This window comes from Silene latifolia, chromosome 2 (genome assembly GCF_048544455.1).
Source record: "Silene latifolia isolate original U9 population chromosome 2, ASM4854445v1, whole genome shotgun sequence".
Classification (NCBI taxonomy): Eukaryota; Viridiplantae; Streptophyta; class Magnoliopsida; order Caryophyllales; family Caryophyllaceae; genus Silene; species Silene latifolia.
In genome coordinates, this window is record NC_133527.1 from 177,827,364 (window position 1) to 177,848,001 (window position 20,638).

The 20,638-nt window shown below is 40.5% G+C and overlaps 2 protein-coding genes and 1 non-coding gene across 3 annotated transcripts in view; 2 read left to right on the forward strand and 1 right to left on the reverse strand.

Moving 5' to 3' along the window:
• The window catches only part of LOC141643468 (uncharacterized), a 36,902-nt gene extending 36,542 nt beyond the window's left edge, over positions 1–360 (forward strand). The window contains exon 16 of the mRNA XM_074452642.1: positions 6–360. The gene's annotated coding sequence lies outside the window, so the exon portion shown is untranslated. The remainder of the gene's footprint in view (positions 1–5) is intronic.
• An 11,773-nt stretch (positions 361–12,133) lies between these two features.
• Positions 12,134–12,205, forward strand: TRNAW-CCA (transfer RNA tryptophan (anticodon CCA)). The gene has a single exon. It is a non-coding gene; the product is annotated as a tRNA-Trp (tRNA).
• A 147-nt stretch (positions 12,206–12,352) lies between these two features.
• On the reverse strand, positions 12,353–14,499 carry LOC141643470 (pentatricopeptide repeat-containing protein At4g37170). Its single transcript, XM_074452646.1, has one exon. The coding sequence runs from the start codon at positions 14,437–14,439 to the stop codon at positions 12,394–12,396; it is 2,046 nt and encodes a 681-aa protein (XP_074308747.1). The 5' UTR covers positions 14,440–14,499; the 3' UTR covers positions 12,353–12,393.
• Between the last annotated feature and the right edge of the window lie 6,139 nt (positions 14,500–20,638).

Consider the following 20,638-nt stretch of genomic DNA (forward strand, 5'->3'; position numbering starts at 1 on the left):
ACTAGGTCAAGATGTGGATAACTCGCATCTAGAGCCGAGCCAAAACATGGGAGAGCAACTTTCAAATGCGGGTTCAAACTTCAAAGGTGCATCTCCCCGCTCCCGGTTCTGGGCCCAATTTTAGACGCGAGTCTCTCACATTTGGGCACAGATTAATCTGCATATTGCCGAATACCAAGTCTTCTAGTTCCTCTACTCGTTCTATTTATTCCTTATTTTTCTTTTCTCTACTCTTTAACAAAATCAATAAATACAGTCTAGTAACGTTATTGTTTGTTAGTTGGGACCCCAGATTCAAATTGGCAATTATGGACGCGGTTTTGATTTTTTTTTTGTTATCGGTATAGTCAATTGTCAAAAGTGCTATTCCTCTTTTCTTTTCTTTGTCAATAGTGTGGCTGTAGTATGCCGAGAAGAGTGGGGAGTATATAATAATTTAGAGGTGTGCAGCTGGCAATTTGGTATACTTTATACGCGTTTTGGCGTCACGTTATTTACACTCCTCTATTTTACTCTTGACTCCTGCTGCTTATTTTGTATGCCTGCCACTGCCAGTGTGTCAACTGTTTTCTTCTCCTTTATATGCCCTTTTTTAATTGTTTCTTCAACCCTGACTCCATAAATAAAACATACCCCGTATTAATCGCTTTATTTTCTCTCGAAAGAAAATTGAAAATTTACAATGGGGCTATTGCCACTTTTCGATAATTGATGTTTTTCATAGTTAAATGTCCGATTGAAAGTGTATGTTTTTAAGACCGTGTAATAAGAAGAAACAAATAACTATTACAGTATTACTCCGTACATTAAAACTGATCTGACTCTATAATAATCCCGACTACGCCGCTGACTATTACCCCAACTTTTTTAGCTTATCCCACATGATTCCATGAACTATAGACTATACGGTTAATATATCATTCACTAAGGCTCTTTTTTTTGGATCAAAACGAATACGATCTCGAATCGAATCGAATCGAACTTATAGGATTCGAATCAACTTATAGGATTTGAACTTATAGGATCGAATCGAACTTATAGGATCGAATCGAACTTATAGGATCGAATCGAATCGAACTTATAGGATCTCGAATCGATCGAACTTATAGGATCGAATCGAATCGATAGGATCGAATCGAACTTATAAGATCTCGAATCAACTTATAGGAGTTCTAACTTAACTTTATTTTATTTTATTTTATTTAACTTAATTATTATTATTATTATTATTATTATTATTATTATTATTATTATTATTATTTGCCAAGAGAGAACATTGATAAAAAAAAAAATTATAGTCTAAAACACAAGGGAAAATAATACTAACATTTTTCCGCTTTATATGCATTGGTTTCTTCATATATTATACTTTCCATATTATCATAATCCTCATCACTTTCATCTTCACTATCACTCTCAACAACGGATCCATTGCCTCACCAAATGTTTTTGACTATGTTGTTTCGTACCTAATACTGATACATGGTCTTATTCCGCTTTTTATCAAACATGCCCAATCTATTGTGACGCTGAAATTATTAATGAGAGGAGTGATTTTTTTTTTTAAAATAATAATGTATATATCGAATAATTAATGTCAAATGTTTTTGTATCGGTCTTTAAAAATAATACTCCGTATATAGCTTTTCTGAACTAAATTTATAGGATTTGAATTTTTTCGAATCAATTTATAGTATCGAATCGAACTTATAGGATCGAATCAACTTATTTGGATCTCGAATCAATCGAACTTATAGGATCGAATCGAATCAACTTATAGAATCGAAATGAATCGAATCAACTTATAGGATCTGAAGTGAACTGAAATTAAGTGACTTTAAGTCCAAAAGAACAGAGCCTAACTCTGCAACTCAAACATAGATTCCCTTCCCGTGGATGATTGCTATTTTACCGTGGAAACAACCATGTCATAGTATCAAGTTATCAACCATATTTATCGGCACATGCTCACATACAGCAATCTCTGAAAGTGAGGGTAAGAAGAGACAGCGGCCCTGTTCGTCTGTTTGGCATATACCCACCAATTGGACGAATTAAATTATATACGTACAGTACAAGTATAAGACATAGATTGCGTAAATTAAAGCCCTATTTTATTAGTATTAATCACCATATTATATTTAAGGTGTTTGTTAATTATTAGATTTAGATTGTCAGATTATTTTGTCCATATTTACTTAAAGTAAACTGCTATTACTATAAATAAACAACAATTGGTCTTAATTTAATCTCTCGTAATGTCCTTTTATTTACGCTTTTATTTAAATCGTGTGTAAAAACCGTATCAAATTAAGACGGTTACATCAGAGGAGTAATAAATTTTTTTTTTTTTTTTTTTTTCAAGATATTATTGAATGTCATTGCGGTGCTTACGTGATTCGCATCTGTGTACGTCGTACTTTTCACATGGTTAAGTCTGGTAGTTACCTTGCCCATATTGTATGTATGGGCCTTATTTATGGTTGGATGGTTGAACTTCTCAATAAATCCACTACTGATACTCTTCACATGCATGGTTTACTTCATTTGACTTGTTTGGTGTCACAAATTTGGTTGACTTGGTAAAATCTTTAAATTTTGCTCATTTTGGAAGGGAAAAAAACTGAAGAAGTATTGTAGTAACTGATTATGAATAAGTTTACGAGCGGTGATAAACAATGTAATGTCTGTGTCTTGCTATACCCCAAATCTCAATCGTATTCACAAATATATTGCGTTTGTAGCATCGCAATTGATAAGGCATGAACAAATCACGACTTCACGAGTATAGCTCAATAGCTACCTAAGCCTATTCAACACAAGTCTTACAACTTGTGTACTGTGTTTGTGTAGTGTTAGTAGGAATGACAATAGATCAGATCTGGGTAGGGTCTGATAGGATCCAGATCCATATCCGTCACACCAACGTTGGATCCATATCCGATCCATATCCGTCGGATCCAAATTTTCCACATCCATATCCAGATCCATTTTCAAATAAGTGGATCCATATCCGACTCATATCCACGGGGTCCGAAAAATTAGGATCCATATCCTACCAATCAGGGTCCCGATCCGCGGATCCGTTGCCATCTCTAAACACAAGTGACAATGAGAGAGCACCTAGTAATTCAAGTATTCAACCTTGTCAATCGGGCACTACTCCGCTATTCAAAACACACCTTATAAAGTTAAGAATATTAAAATAATGCTCTCAGACCTGTTACATGACAAATGTCAAAATACTTTTCATATTTAACCTTATCATACCCCTTTCTATCCATAACCCTTACAATTAATGGCTAGAATTTAAAGTCAAGTACTCAAATAATGAGGAGGGACTTGTGGACTGGAGACTTGGCATACAATCCAAGGAAATCTAACTCAAATAAGAACTTTAATTTTGCAAATCAATGTTCTACAAATACTTCCTCCGTTCTTATATGATGTACCCATTTGTTGAATATATGAGTGGAGTATTTTAATAAAATGGGTACATCATATGAGAATGGAGGAAGTAATAGATACAAGCACAATTAAGGGTAATTTGGATTAAGCAAATGATTAAGGTGGGATCAAACTTGACATGCGTTGTCCGCCGAATATTATGACACTATCTTTACATGTTTGTTATCCACTCGCTTCCTCTAATTTAGGAAGTGTCCACCGTTAATGGTGTGTGTTAATTGATAAATGATTTCAACTTTGGCAAGGTTGGCTCACACTAATTGAGTAATTTCTATCACGGAATATTTGGACAAATTCTTATTTAAGACGGGTTAAATAGTGTGGATGAGATAAAAATAAAATGTATTAAAAAAATTGTCTAAAATAGTTAAATGAGATCATGCTTGACCGATTTTAAGGTTAAAACGTATACCACTGTCTTGAGAAAGAATAGAGCATTTATCGTTAGATTTATGATGACCGTAGGTAAGATGGTGTATGATAAAATCGACAATGTGAATTAACAAAATACTATATCCACTCCCGAAAAAAAATCTAAAATTACCAAAATTCATTTTTTGGGAGGGAGCATAATTTATGTAAACACCATTACTTCTTTTTTAATTATACGAAATTAGGTAAAAGTGATGGGGCACGGAAATTAGGCACAAGCCATTGGGCTCAAATCAAAGCACAAAATTCTTGAGACTCCTATCAAGGCCCAAGACCTCTAGACAAATCTCCAAATGGCCAAAGGTATGCTCGGCGCCACCAGCAGCCGAGGCCAGGACCCCTGCTGAGCCGATGATCCGCAGTTTGGCCACGACTCAGCCCCAAAATTACCGTTCTATGCCAGGTTAATAGCACAGACGAGGTCGCGTGGATCTCCCACGTGATCACCCTCAATCCGTACAGATGTTTCCTATAAGTAGGACCATTATTCACCTCATAAGATATCAAACCTCTAACTCTTTGAATACTTTCTCTCATTATAATAGTCGGCTAAGGACAACACTTAAGAGTAATTCAGTCGACCAAAGGTAGGTTTGCATCCTTGTTTCAGCACCAAGTCGGGAGGAAGAGAACAAGTTCAAGGATCTCACGTCCACGGATCCATGGACAAGACATCGGATTAAGCTTAGCATAACTCAAATCATTCCTGAAGTCTAGTGTAATTTGTATTTTGCCATTAAATATGTTTTTCCCCGAGCTTAAGTGGGATGATGTTTAACCCATTTTAATATTAAGACCTATACCTCTATCTTAATTAAGAAGTACTACCTTTAGATTGATAGTGAATATATGTAAAATGGTGTATAATGAAATCAACAAATTACTATATCCACTGAAAAAGAAAACGTTAATTACTCTTTTTTTTTTTGGGAAATGATAAACTTCAGATAATGATACAAGAAATTTATTAACATCGCGACTTATAGAAGTCCCAACTCCTAAGTCCTAAGCATCATTACACAAACATTAAAGTTAACTAACTGAAAAAGAAAACAAAAATTATATGCTCGTTCTGCATGCAACATCAAGTTTTTAAGCATATCAAATTACAAAAATACAAAAGTTCATCATAGAATAATAAATTGTTTTACAAATCAATGATCCTAACAATCTCATATAACTTGAGAGAATTATCTTCTGCCAAACAGTGCAATATTATCAAACGGTAACTAAGTTAACTGCTCTACACAAAGGGCAGCTCAGGTTTCTTTCGAGCCACCTGAATATACAACGATGATGAAACGAGTGTCCACATCCCAATCTAATAAGCGTGCAAGCGTTTGCCTCTTGATGCCATGTGAAAACAGGGTTGTGCCTAACCTTTCCGGTATAGGGAGCAAGACAAATAGCACATTCACCGCGCTTCTCTTCTTTCTTGGTTATTACATAATCATTCCCAATTTTATCCCAATCCAAATCTTCATATGTAATTAACGGCTTAATCTCTTCTAAGACTGGCTCGTAATTGTTATCTAACCCTTGCCAATTCCTCACCTCGTCGATTATGTCAATCATCTCTATTTTCTTTAGGGTTTCACAATCCATCTCCTCTTCCTCGTCCTCGTCCTCTATATCATAATCCCAATCCATACTTACGCATCTATAATCACAATCATCTAGTCTACTTGTCGAATCGAGAAACAACATGATTTTCTTAAGCTCAATAAACCCATTAGTAGCAAACGTCCTTGCAACATCCACAACAAAAACCAAAGAATACTCGCTCAATGCGCTCAACACACCTACACTAAATCGATAACAACTCCTAATTAAACGAGTTAAATCGTAGGCAAATTGTGAATCAGTTTCGCGATATAAGAATATATTAGCCCTAGACGTAATATCATTAACAGTCCTCGAAAACTCATCATCATCACCACCACCTAAATTATCAAGCCATGCAGAGTCCATACATTGTCGAGTGCATTTAGGATTATACCGGATACTACGCTCGGTTAATGGGCCGGGTTGACCGGCATACTCATGGTTATAAACCCTGAATATGAAGAGTGCTTGACCATCAAGCTTATCGTTAACCTTACGACATTTGTATAATTTCAAACTTGTAATGTTCACATCTTCAACAATCATTGTTTTATCTTCCTCCATGTTTTTTTTTTGAATTTTTGATAATATATTGAGATTTTTTTGAGGGAAATTAATAGTGGTAATTTTATGCGGAAAAGTATGAAAATTATAACAAAAATAAATAGGTAGAAAACAGTATTTATAGACGACTTAAGTTGTTGACATGGGAGTTGAGATTTTGAGTTTAGTTTAGTTTCCTTAAAAAAACTTTCCTAATCTATTATACGGAGTACATAGGAATATTTACTTGATACCCAAGTAATAAATTTGATTTATTACACGGTAAGGACTTTCCTTATAAGCCTATTGTTATAGTGAATAGTTTAACGTTTGTTTTATCCTGTGGAGGTGAAATAAAGCAAATGTAAACTCATGAAACTACGAAAATAAGAACACTTATATACAGGGGAGGGCCCAGGTTTTAATGTATGAGGTAGCAAAAAAAAAATTAGTCCTTGCCACTGGAACCATTGTCTATTGGTTTCCTGTTTTTCTATATTGTGTCAAATATATCTTTATGATATATTCTAGTTAGATTGAGTTTCCAATTACTATCGTCTTGTAATTGCTATATAAACATCCCTTTATTATCAATAATATTCAAGCTATTCAATACAATTTATATTCTCTACAAATTCTTATCCGTAGTTTGAAGTGCGCCTCCATCAAAGACAGCCAAACAGGTAACTCTTTAATTTTTTTATTTTTTTTTGGTTAAATTATTAGCCAAGGCACTCGAATCCGATCAATTATTTGCTAATCCCATACCATCATCTTTTCTTGATTTCTTGTGCAATATTAAAAGGAAATTTGTCGCTTGGTTGGTCCTGAGCATATGAATGATAGATAGAGTTAAATAAATACATTGGAACTGTACTGTACGTTTTCTAATATCTGCGTTTTTTAGCAGTTTAATAATAATGTCGTGGTCGTCGTCAATGAGTAAAAGATTCGAGCGTCTTAAACCTAAAACCCGTTTATGCAAAGGAGGAATTCATCTATCATGGCCTTCACCTCCCGTCACTCCTCGTCCAGCACGTCAATTCCCTTTACAAGTTCCCAATTTAATCAAGCCTTCAGAACATCCTTTGTCCCTATGGGAAAGCACATACTATCTTCTTGCGCCCAAGGAACGTGGAGGTGGACCCAAACCTCAAAAGTCATGGATAGTACGGGTTGAGGAGGTGGACCCCACTACATGGAGACTTCTTAATCCCTTGTGTGGTATTGAGGGTTTATTTTACGAGGCTGATCCGCCCATCATGGGTACAACATCCGACCCATCCAATTACCATATAAAGGAACTTGCTACCTCATACACTCTAGTTGATGACCATAGCCAGGATAAAAGGTTGGAAAAGAAAGCTTCTAAGGTTATCCCGTTGAACCAACTCGAACAAGTCAAACTATTAGCTATGGGTTTGGATAAAAAATTGTATTTTTGGCAGCAAGGGGACACGCATTGGACTCGCATACTTGATGATTACCCGCATGGTTTCGAGGATATTGTCTCATGTAAGGGTAAATTCTATGCGGCTGATAAATTAGGCACATTTTTTGAAATTGATCCAATAATTCCAACCAATAAGTCGGATGAATTATTCAGTATTAAGATCATTTCCGCCCCTGACGACATCCCTAAGAAATATAGCAAGTACCAGAAGCACTACCAGAAGCACCTTTTAATGGGAGAGTATAATGGCAAGTTGCACTTGGTTTTGAGGCCGGAGAAAAGCATCATGAAAGCCTACGTACTAGAAGATGGACCTCCTCATAAGTGGAATACTGTAGACAGTTTGAATAACAATGTGCTATTTATACTAAATGAGGTCTCATTTTGCTTACATCCAACTCTACTAGAGCGTGAGTTCCAAGGGAACTGGATTTGCTTCGTCGCGGGTGATTCAGATGAATCATGGTGGGTCGACTGTACTGATGATAGCTACTTGAAAGGATTAAATGGACTCAATTCCTTAGAGTATCCATGCTATTTTGACGACTTTGCAAAGGGCATACTAGACCAAAATCAAAAGGGTCAAAATGTTGTGAGCTTTTATTCTTTGTCAGATCATGAATATGTTTCTCTCTTCTTCCCACCACCACCTTGGATTCAATACTATGCCCTCGACGCTGATAAAGACAATCCTTCTGTTTGGTTTGATAAGTGTAGTCTCCCAAAGTACGAATTTTATTAGAATACCATTACCTGTAAAATCATTTTGGTAACTTTCCATCCAGAATACGACACTAATACTTTAAGTTAGTTTTCCTACCTTTCTTTTGGTTAGGAGGTATTGTTATGCTTAATAAGAAACATATATAGTTGGTCAAATAAAATATTTTACAATGGACTATTTTATACTTCGTATAAGTTTGCTCATATCGCACATTAATAGTGATCGCTTTTCGTATTTGTATAGTTGTGTCTTGTGTGTATTGGTATAGCACTACTTGTAATAATTTAAGATTTTAACTAAAGCCACAATTGTGTCAATGCGGCTAACAAATCCCAATGTAACAAATCCCAATTTTTTTGGTGATAAAATAGATCACAAATTCTCATTTGACGGTCTTACCCGTCGCAAGCTTGCGACGGGTCGGATACATATCATATTGAATGGAAATGGACCGAATAGTATAAACAAGTGCCCGACAACTTTTTGAGGTAGGCGGCGGCTAGCAAGTACTTCACTAGTACTTTTGTCTAATATTTAATTAGTCTTTATTTGGTTTTACACCATTACATTTAATGTTCCTGTATACTCCCTCCATTCAACTCCACACTACCATTATCTATTTTGTACACTATTCATAGTTAAACATTCAATTTCAATTTTCTCCCAATACATAAGTGAAAATATATTCATGTGGGATCTTGTTTTATTCGTCTTTACGAGTACATTAAAAATATCTAACTTTTATATTTTTCGCAAATACGTAGCTAACGATATTTAGCGCGTAAAAGACGCGTTGGCAAACGTGAAAAAAGAAAGTGGTAGTGTGGAGTTGAATGGAGGGAGTAATTGATAGTATCCATCACCATCAACTCCATGCTTAAATTTCTTGTATCATTAAATTTTTAGTATATAAGATGATGTATAATGAAATCAACAAGATGTGAAACAACAGCATATAAATTTCTTGTATCATTAAATTTCTTGTATAAGGAGTTAGGACTTCTATAAGTGGCGATGTTAATGATATTAATCTATAAATTTCTTGTATCATTATATAAGTGAAGTTTACAAAGAAGTAAAGAGAACTCTTAAATAATTTAGAAAATAATCAAAAGCATGTAACGAAGAGATTGATGTAAAAAAACAAAAAAATAGAGTCAACTAACTATTTAATTACATCTAAAACATAATCATATGTTACTATAATAAAGGAGAATGAGAATGAGTTAGCGTCACCGGGTGACACCCAATCTCAACGCCACCATCTCACCTGTAATAAGTGTTTGGGGTATGTATAGCCGTATAGGTCATTATTTATAGGCTAAATCATCAATTACTCCCTTTTATAGTACACTTTTTCAAAATTACTCCCTTTTATAAAAAATTTTAAAAATTACACCCAAAAAACTGCTGAAATTTTTAAATTGCTCCCAAATCCCAATTTTTGTACATTTAGGACGAAAATGCCCTTGATTCGTAGAATTGGGTCATTTTGTTTGCTTCATATCTGGAGTTTTACATAGACAAAAATTACGTTCTTTATACGTATAGAATCTTGAAGAAGTCTACTTTCCAATGGCGTTGGAATCAATAAGTTTTACCGTGTGAATTTTGCCCAACAAGCCTTCAAAGACTGATACGATTTTAAGACAGATTTGCGTCTATCCACGAGAATTGCGATTCCCGACAAACTACAAATCACCCAGAAGTCTACCTTACCAATTCGGAAACTAGACTCAAAGGGCTACAACCATGTGAAAGGGCGTTTACATTAAATCAAAATAACACCATGGAAATGGCTCCTCAATATCGACACTTAACTGAAAAACAGGGAATTTCAGTCTTAAAATCGTATCAGTCTTTGAAGGCTTGTTGGGCAAAATTCACACGGTAAAACTTATTGATTCCAACGTCATTGGAAAGTAGACTTCTTCAAGATTCTATCCGTATAAAGAACGTAATTTTTGTCTATGTAAAACTCCAGATATGAAGCAAACAAAATGACCCAATTCTGCGAATCAAGGGCATTTTCGTCCTAAATGTACAAAAATAGGTATTTGGGAGCAATTTAAAAATTTCAGCAATTTTCTGGGTGTAATTTTTAAAATTTTTTATAAAAGGGAGTAATTTTGAAAAAGTGTACTATAAAAGGGAGTAATTGATGATTTAGCCTTATTTATATAAAGGGCACGTCTGGTTTTTATCATAGAATGCAATGAAATAAAAACTGAAGTAAACAATCGTACGAATACATATATATATCTTGTTCTTTCACTTCAATCGCCATTATCAAACGGTAACATAGCTAACCGATCTACATAAAGGGCACGTCTGGTTTTTATCGAGCCACTCGAATATACAACAATGATGAAACGAGTGACCGCAGCCCAATCTAACAACCTTGAAAGAGTTTGCGTCTGGAAGCCATGTAAAAATAGGTTGGGGCCTGACCTTTCCGGTATAGGGTGTAAGACAAATAGCACATTCACCGCGCTTTTCTTCTTCCTTGGTTATCACATAATCATTCCCAATTGTATCCCAATCCAAATCTTCATATGTAATTAAAGGCTTAATCTCTTCTAAGATTGGCTCGTAATTGTTATCTAACCCTTGCCAATTCCTCACCTCGTTGATTATCTCATTCCTCGCTTTCTTTTCAGGAGTTTCACAATCCAACATCTCCTCGTCCTCCTCTGTATCGTCATCAAAACTAAAACTCATAACTACGCTTCTATAATCACAATCATTCGCGTTATTAATGCCCACATCATCTGACTCAACAATAGTCATCTGTTCATCACTACCCTTTTCATCATCATTGACTAACAACGTCTTCGTAGCATACTTCCTCACAAGTTCCACAACGAAAACCAAAGAATCCTCGTTCAATGAGCTCAACATACCTTGACTAAATCGATAACAACTCCTAATTAAACGAGTTAAATCGTAGGCAAATTGTAAACCAGTCTCGGGATATAAGAATATATTAGCCCTAGACGTAATATCATTAACGCTCCTCAAAAACTCGTCGTCATCATCATCGCGACCTAAGTTATAAAGCCCTGCAGATGTGTCCATACATTGTTGAGTGCATTCAGTATAATACGCGACGAGTTCACCGGTATAATCAAGGTTATGAAGCTTGAATATCAAGAGTACTTGACCATCAAGCTTATCATTAACTTTATAACATTTGTATAGTTTTAAACTTTTAATGTTCATGTCTTCAAAAGTCATAGTATCTTCCTCCATGTTTTTTTTTTTTATATATTATAGTTTTGAGTTTATTTTTTTCTGAGGGAAATTAATTGGAATTTTTATGGGAGAAAGTATGAAAATTATAACTACAATAAACAGGTAGAAAACATTATTTATAGACTGATTTGCCGACATGGGAGTTGCTATTTTGAGTTGAGTTTCCTTAAAAATACTTTCCTAATCTATTATACATAGGATTACTTGACAGACAAGTTTTTTATTTTATTTTTTTAAAAAATATAAGAAATAAAACGGATTAATTACACGGTAGAGCTTAACACCGTCACCGTATAATCACTACCTACTGAATTTTAATGTTCTATTGATTTTCATGTACTACACGTCTACACTACTACCCTTCCGTCCTAATAGGTAGTAAAAAAAATTGGGAGGATTTTAAAACAAAGATAATTATTGAATGGGACGAAGCCGACGAAATATAAAAAAAAAACTCATTCATATAGGAAAGAATTAGGAAAGCTAGAAAGTCCTATGCTAATAAATACAGAGTAGGATGGAAATCATGAGAAAAAGAGGGTATGGCTTGAGAATTGAGAATGTATCACGTGATAATAATTATTTTTAAAATAGAAGAAAACAGAGCACGGAACTAGAATATAGATTAGACTTGGATAGAATTAACAACCTGAGGATCCGTGGCGCAATGGTAGCGCGTCTGACTCCAGATCAGAAGGTTGCGTGTTCGATTCACGTCGGGTTCAAAACCCCCGATTAATTCGGGATCCTTTCTTTTTTCTTTTTCTTTTTCTTTTTATTTTTCTTTTTCTTTTTCTTTTTCTTTTCTACGCCAAGTATTTCGGTTATTGCAGAAAGTCAGGAAAATTCAGAAAGAAAAAAGAAACTTTGTGACAATCAAAATCTTATATTAGAAATACAGAACAACAATATTTCACCAGTAATCATTACATGAACAATTTCCATCCTCAAAACAATGGAATCTATTCGAATCCCTCACAATGATTTTTCTCTCAGTTATTCTGGAAATAAATTTGATTGCAGTATGGCAATCTACACAGGTTCTTAAATTCTTATAAACTTTAATGGGTGTACCCTGTGGAGTAGAAATTATCGCGAATGCAACTGCAAGCTTCTCACTGTGGTGTGATAAATCATGCTCTTTCTGCTCTTCTTCGACATCATGAAGTACGAAGTTGGTGTCGGGAATGTACCCTTCTTCTCTCATTTTCTTTGATACCTCTTTTAGAAAGCCATGAATTTGGTCGTAACTAGGATGAGATGTATCGCCCACAAGAAACTGATGGACCCGTCTTTTAATCTCAACCCAACTCATTCCCGGCGGCTTTACTACTCCTCTGTCATCCATCATTTTCCTAACTTTTGCCACTTCTACCCATCTACCTGTAGTGGCATATATATTGGCCAAAGTAGTATATGTAGCCGCGTTTTCTGGTTCTATCTTGAATAGGGCTTCTGCTGCTCGTTCTGCTAGTTCGACATTCTTGTGAATTCTACAGCCACCCAGAAGAGAAGCCCATAAAAATTTGTCAGGTTTCATGGGCATTTTATTAATGTAATCTTCAGCTTCTGTGAAGCGACCAGCTCGACTCAGCAGATCAATAAGGCAAGAATAGTGTTCAACAGTTGGTGTTAGCCCATGTACATCCTTGATTGAACGGAAATATTTGATTCCGGTTTCAACCAGACCAGTATGAGTGCAAGCCGATAAAACGCTGACAAAAGTGACATGATCAGGCTGAGTCCCTGATTGAAGCATCAATTCAAAGAGCTTTAAAGCTTCCTCAGCTTGACCATTCTGCGCACATCCAGCAATCAGCGATGTCCAAGTTGCTACATCAGGTTTAGACACGGCTTCAAAAGCTTTTCTAGCACTCCTAACATTACCACACTTCGAATACATATGAACAAGTGCAGTTGCAGCGTATGAATCGGGATTAAACCCTGTCCTAATCATATGGCCATGAGTCTGCTTCCCTACATTCTCCAGAGTTTGATGAGCACACGCATTTAAAACGCCTGCAAATGTGAATTCATTCGGTTTTATTCCAGACCTGACCATTTCCGACAACAATACAAAACCCTCATTCCACCTCCCGTCCCCAAAATATCTATCAACTATAGCTGTCCAAGTAACCACATCTCGGTCCACAATTCTGTCAAATATATGTCGCGCCTCATCAAGGTTACCACATTTGGCATACATATCCGACAACGCAGTCCAAAAAGCCGAATCAACATCCAACCCCATCCTTACTATATGTCCATGTATCTCCTTCCCAGAGAGCAAACTCGGAATCGCAGCAACAGCAGCAACAACACTAGACAACGTAAACATATTATTCTGCATCACACCACTCCGCATAGTTCTAAACAAATCCAACGCTTCTTTCGACCTCCCGTGTTTCACATAACACGATATTATCGCAGTCCAAGAAAACCCATCTCTGTTCGGCATCTCATCAAAAACCTTACGCGCAAGTTCCAACTTCCCAACCCTCGCATACCCATTAATCAAAGTATTCCAAGAACAAGTATCTCTCTCAGGCATTTCATCGAACACCTTCTGTGCATCCCCCAAACTCCCACATTTGAGATACATGTTAATCAAACGATTCGAAATGACGAACCCGGGAATAAAGTTAGAGTCTTTGATATGGGAATGAACCCTTTTGCCTTCCTCTAAAGCACGGTGTTGAAGACATGATTGTACTAATGTTGAATATGTTGTAGCAGATGGATGTTTAACGCGATCAAGCAAATTTACAGCTTCTTTTAGACGGTTTTGATGGCATAAGTTGAGAATAGTGTCGTCAAATGAAGGATTGTAGTTGTTAATACGAGGTTGTTGATGAATTTTAGATGGAGAATTGTAAGATGATGAAGATAATGTTCGTCGGAATAATGAGAGAATAATGGTCGGGGACTTGATTAGTGCATCAACTCGTCGGTGTCTCATTGTTGGTTTTCGAATGATGATGGTGTTTGAACTCTATTAATGGTCTTACCTTTTTTTTTTTTTTTTGGCCGCCGGCAAAGACACTATTTTTTTATTTTTTTTTGAAGGTGTTAGGATGTAATTAGGAAGCAGTGATTATTCACCCGCGCATTTGTAGAATAATGTCTTGAGTTGAATCCTTCTTGTCTTTATCGTTCCTCTCGCTCTCTCTCGCAACAATGAACGAACCGAGGGCTTGGCTTTGTGCAGCGTCTCACTCCGACGCTCAAGTCGCAAAACTTAAGGGATAAGTTGTTGTTGCTTGACTAAATGTATATTGTAGAGAGATAAGGAAGATAATATCAGATGAATAGTGTTTCTTAGGTTAAGTTGTGGATGTTTTCCTCAATGAAGGTTGAGGAGTATTTATAGGCTTTTACCTTTTGTCACGTAGTGGCCAAGTGGCCAAGTGGCTAGCAGGTGGAAAGACTGATCTACCCCTCGGCCGAGGGACCTATGGCAGGCCGGCGGGCCCTGTTGACTCACCGCCGAGGGGTCTTGGATATGAGTACGCGGGTATGTGTCCCATTGGCGCGGGTTGCCATGCCGAGACCAGCCGACAGCCGATGGGTCGCATCGACTAAAGGTGTCTAAGTCGTTGACTTGCTGTGGATATCTTTGACCTTGCTCAATATGTTGACTTGGTCAGCGGTGCAGAATATGCCCCATCAATTTGCCCCCAGCGTAGTCTATGTCGTAGTATGGGCTCCGATGTTCGTTTGAGCGTATATTCTGCGCAAGTAATTTGTAAAAAATTTTCTGCATCGGCTTCTTATGCGGCGGCTGCTTTTACCTCGGCCTGGTCTTTCTTAGGCCGTACCATATCCCCCCTCCACATGGATGTGTAAAGGGCATCCGATGTGGAAAAGAAAGTGACGCTTGCCGAGACCAGGGTTGAGAGTGCCGGTTGTTTTTAATTGCCCCGCCGCGCTACTTAGCTTGGTTGATCATGTGGCCGGCGGAGAACAGATGCTTGGGAATTTGTTGAGGAAGGTGAATAGGCGGAGAGATATGAATGGGCGTGTTGAAGACGCTTGGTCACTGTTGCATTGATTGACGTTCAACTGTTGCAACGATTGACATCCCGTGGTTGCATGTCCGACACGTGTCTGTTCGGTGATTGGATGACGCTTCATGGGCTGTTCTCTGATTGGTCCTTCTTCATGGGCTTTTCCCTATAAATAGGGCAGTTATTCCGTGAAATTGGCCACCAATTTCATTCTCCAAAATTTTCTTCTCTCTAAACTTTCAAGGGCTTCTTTGTCTTCTAATTTTCAGAGTTGTTACTCCGGCGAGTGTTTTTCTTCAAGGTAAACAAATAAATTTCTTCACTTTTTATTTTTTTAAATAATTATTGCTATTATGTCTTCTGCCGACGCCGGAACTAGCACTTCTGCGCCGGAGGGTTCCCCGTCGCATCTTGATGGGGAGGGGATACTAGACGCCATCCCGATAAGGTTTGGGGGCCCTAGGTCTCCTTCTCCCGTAGTCGATCCACCAATTTTGGAGGAACGGGAGGATGAGGATGACGATGCTGATGAGGATGAGGGGACTCCTTCTGATGGTGGGAGGCTGTCTATCCCGGATCATGGCGAGCCCTGCACGACTGGTCTTGACCGTGCTTGGTCCCATAAGTTCGCCAGTTGTTCCGGCGAGACACTTTTCGGAGGCCATTTCTCCTTCGGTGAGGGGTACAAGATCGTTATCCCTAAGAAGGGTCAGGCGGTCTGTTGCCCTCCACCGGGTCACACCGGCGTGTACATCAGGCACCTGGAGTATGGGCTGCGGTTTCCTCTGAATAAATACGTCATGGCCATCATCAAAGCTATGAACGTCGCTGTGGCTCAACTACATCCGTTGGCCATGAGGACGATAGTTGGCTTTGTGTGGCTCTGTCTTTTTAGAGGGGAGATCCCGTCAGTCAACTTATTCCGCCGCCTTCATCATCTACGGTCGTCAATCGCTGGTAAAGTGGGTTGGTATAGCGTGCAGGCGGAGCCAGGCTTCGTCTCCGTGTCCAAACTTACTTCTTGCAAGGACTGGCAACGGCGATGGGTGTACGTTCAAGTGCCGGAGGACTACCCACTGCCTCGGTCTTTCCAGAGCCCTGTTTACTTGCGGTGCGAGAACCGGGAAGAGTATGAGGAGTGTACCTCCCGGGGTAAAGTTAAAATGGACGCTTCGATGGTCCCTCTTACTGAGGATGAGAAGCGGGCGATCTGTTGTTTGATCGAGAAGGGATGGCTGCCCCGACTCGGATTATTCTTCAGGATTTTGCTCTGCCACGTCGGCCTCATACCGGCCCTCGGCCCGGGGTGAGTGGGGTCGGTGTGAGGCCCATCTTTTCTGTTATGCTCTTGTTTCAGAGCTTTGTTTTACTTCTTTTATGTAACCTTTGTTTGATTTCTTGCAGACCGGTTTGGCCAGGATCTGTCTGAGAGGACCTTGCAGAGGTTAGGGCTTGACAAGGACAGGAAGGTCGTTAAACAGCATCCTACGGCTGAATTGCGTGATCGTAGACCGTCTCCCAACGAACTCATGGATAAGCAGCTGAAGTCACTGGATCCGGCGGCGGCCCAAGCAAGGGTTCTCGGGGGCGTGCCAAAGAGAACAAAGAAAGCAGCGTCCAGGCTGGCGGCGGCGGCGTCGTGCCGGCTCCTCTTCGACCCCAGTGGTTCAGGAGCCTGTGGAGGTCATCGAAATCGCTGATGGGGCGGTGACCGTTGCTAAGGTCCTTTCTCCTCCGAAGAAGAGAAAAGAGCCTCCGTCTGCTTCCATCGTCGCCGGGGAGAAGACCGACTCAGCCGGCCCTCGAACGAAGAGGGTCCAGACTGGTACGGATCTAACTTGTGGTTCGGACTTAGCTGGTTCGTTAGACATCCCAGATGACCGGCTTTCTGATGTGTCAATGCATGGTGACATGGATGCTCTGTGTAAATTTTTTTGTAGATCCTCCTTCGGCAGCCGCCGTTCTTACTGAACGGCAATTAGGGAAGCAGCCTGAGAAGGCTATTGAGAAGGCGGGTGACAGAAATGTCATCGTTGACTCCTCGGCTCAGAAGATTCCTCCCTCCGAGCTCGTGGCAGAGGGTGTGAAATTGTATAAGAGGATGGCCAAGTGGACCCAACAAGCCGGCTCCTACATCTTGGAGCAGGAGAAGACCATGGGCCAAGCTGCGCCGCTGATCGCAAAGCTTAAACTCGATCTCTCTGCCGCAAAGGGGGAAGCCGGGAAGGCTAAACTGGACCTCTTTGCTGCCAAGAAGCGCGTGGAGGAAAGCGAGAAGTCGCTAGGGGCCGAGAGGGCCAAAGTTGAGGAAGCGATGCCGCCACCGCCAAGATGATGGAGGAGCGGGACAGTACAAGGATGCTTATGACGCCGTGGTGGCCAAGGGGGAAAAGTGGAAGGATCTGTTCCACAACCAGGCGGAGGCGCTCAGGGACGCGCAGGCTGCCCTTGCTCAAAAGGAGAAGGATATTGAAATGCTTCAAGATGATCTTCTCCCCAAAATGTGCGCCCAATTAGGGACCAGGCCGAGGAGGCGACCGGGAGGCAATAAAAAGACTCGTCCCCGAGGGCTCTTTTCCGTGGGATAAATTTGACCGACTTCCGGACGAGATGGCGATCTTTGCGGAGGGCGGCTGCGCAGAGAAGGCGGAGGCGGCGAAGGCGGCTCAGATAGCCGAGGCCAAGGCGGCCTATGATGCCAAGGTGAAGGAGGGTGACGCGCTAAAGGCACTTGAAGATGTCGAGCCCTCTTCGAGCCGGCCACCGAAGATCTTCGCCGCTGGCGATGGAGGGCAAAGAACAGCATAGGGAGACGGGCGGTCGTCACCAGACTCACCCGGCGTCTCGGATAGCTTTAGCTGTTCGGGGGCCAATTATTGAGCCTTCTCTCCCTGCCATCTTTTGGCGCTTCAAATCCCAAGTCTGTAACCTTTTGTTTTTTTGTTTCCTAGCTTTTTGTAAAGCTTTGGTAGGTAGAGTTTAGGCTATCCCTAAGGGGACGGCCGTCGTCTGTACTCTCCTTGCAATCATTTTCAATAAAGTTTTATTTTTTCGGTCCTTGGCTTGGCCGGGACTTTGATCACGAACCTTTACTTATTTTCTTGCGTTATTAATTGAGTGCCTTCGTTTTTACCGTTGGCATGGCCGAGTCAGTTAGGATGCACATCTCAACTGCGTAACGTCTTTAGCATTTCTTCTAGCGTATCGGTCATTGTGTCCCCGTCGCTCTCGGCTAGGGCCGAGGTAATCGGGGTTATGGTTCGATAGCAATTCTTCTAGCGTATCGGTCATTGTATCCCCGTCGCTCTCGGCTAAGGCCGAGGTAATCGGGGTTATGGCTCGATAGCAATTCTTCTAGCGTATCGGTCATTGTATCCCCGTCGCTCTCGGCTAAGGCCGAGGTAATCAGGGTTATGGCTCGATAGCAATTCTTCTAGCGTATCGGTCATTGTGTCCCCGTCGCTCTCGGCTAGGGCCGAGGTAATCGGGGGTATGGCTCGATAGCAATTCTTCTAGCGTATCGGTCATTGTATCCCCGTCGCTCTCGGCTAAGGCCGAGGTAATCGGGGTTATGGCTCGATAGCAATTCTTCTCTTTGAGTGGCCGCCTGGTGGCAATTTGTAGAGGGGACAAACACTTTGATGGAAAACTTGGGTGATTCATTTGTTTGTTATGATCGTGCGTTGGGGTGTCCACAATGGGTTTGGACACCTCCGCCGCTATACAAAGTATTTTCTTAAGTTATCGGTGTTCCAATGGCTCATCAAAGGCACACCTCCCATGTCTGTCAGCCGGTATGTACCCGGCCTCATCTCTTCGACCACTTTGTATGGACCCTCCCAGTTGGCCGTCAGTTTACCATGAATATTTCCTTTGTTGGTGGCAGCCGACTTCCTTAGGAGTAGGTCTCCCACTTTTAAGTCCCTTTTGTGGACTCTTCGGTTGTAAGCTCTTTTCATCCGGTTTTGATATACGGCCAAGTTGAGGCGTGCTGTATCTCGGCTTTCTTCGACCAGGTCTAGGGAGGCTTTCAGGCCTTCCTCGTTTTCAACTGGGTTAAAGGTAGCCGTTCTGAATGTTGGCACCGTTGCTTCAATTGGTAGGACTGCTTCGGAACCGTAGACTAGGTGGAAGGGGGTGTACCCCATTGCTTCTTTCTCCGTGGTCCGAAGGGACCACAGGACGCCGGGTAGTTCATCGGCCCACCTTCCCTTAAGGTCTTCAACTGTCTTCTTCAAACCGTTGAGGATGGTTTTGTTGGCTGCCTCCGCCTGCCCGTTGCTCGTGGGGTGGAGACGGAGGAGTACGCAAACTTGATGCCAAGCTCTTCTAACCAGTTCATTATCAGGTCGCTCCAAAACTCTCGGCCGTGGTCAAATACCATAACTTGGGGTAATCCGAAGCGAGTTATAACATTTTCCCAGATTACCTTTCTGACGGCCGATGTGGTCTTCGCTGGCACTGCTACAGCTTCAACCCATTTGGTGAAGTAATCAACGGCGACGATTAAGAACTTCCTTCCTCCGGAGGCCGTTGGGAACGGCCCTAGCATGTCCATCCCCCACTGTGCGAAAGGAAGGGGACTAAGCACCGGTTGTAGGTCCCTGGAGGGAGCGTGTATCACCGGGGCATGCATCTGACAGTTCGTGCACCTCTTGGTCTTTGTTCGGGAATCTTGAAGCATGGTGGGCCAGAAGTAGCCAGCTCGGAGAGCTTTGTGGGCTAGTGTTCTTGCCCCCATGTGGTGTCCACAGATGCCTTCGTGAATCTGTCATGCTCGATCTGCGTCGGTACGGACCGACACACTTCAAGAGTGGTCTTATTACGGATCTTCTGTACAGTTCCCCTTCGAACACTAAGTACCTGACGGCGGTCCTTTTTATTTTGGCCGAGGGATTGCGGTCCTCCGGCAATTCACCTGTAAGTTTGTATTTCATTATCGGAGTCATCCACGTTGTCTCGGTCTCTATGTTGCCCACCATGCCGACGGTCTCGGTGATGCTCTTCGCATTCTCGATATCTACCCACGGTTCGGTGACATTCTTGATGGTTGAGCTGGCAAGTTTGGAGATAGCGTCGGCCCGGTTGTTCTCGGATCTGGGAACGCATTGGATTTGGAAAGATTTCAATTTCGCTATGTCGGCCTTTACC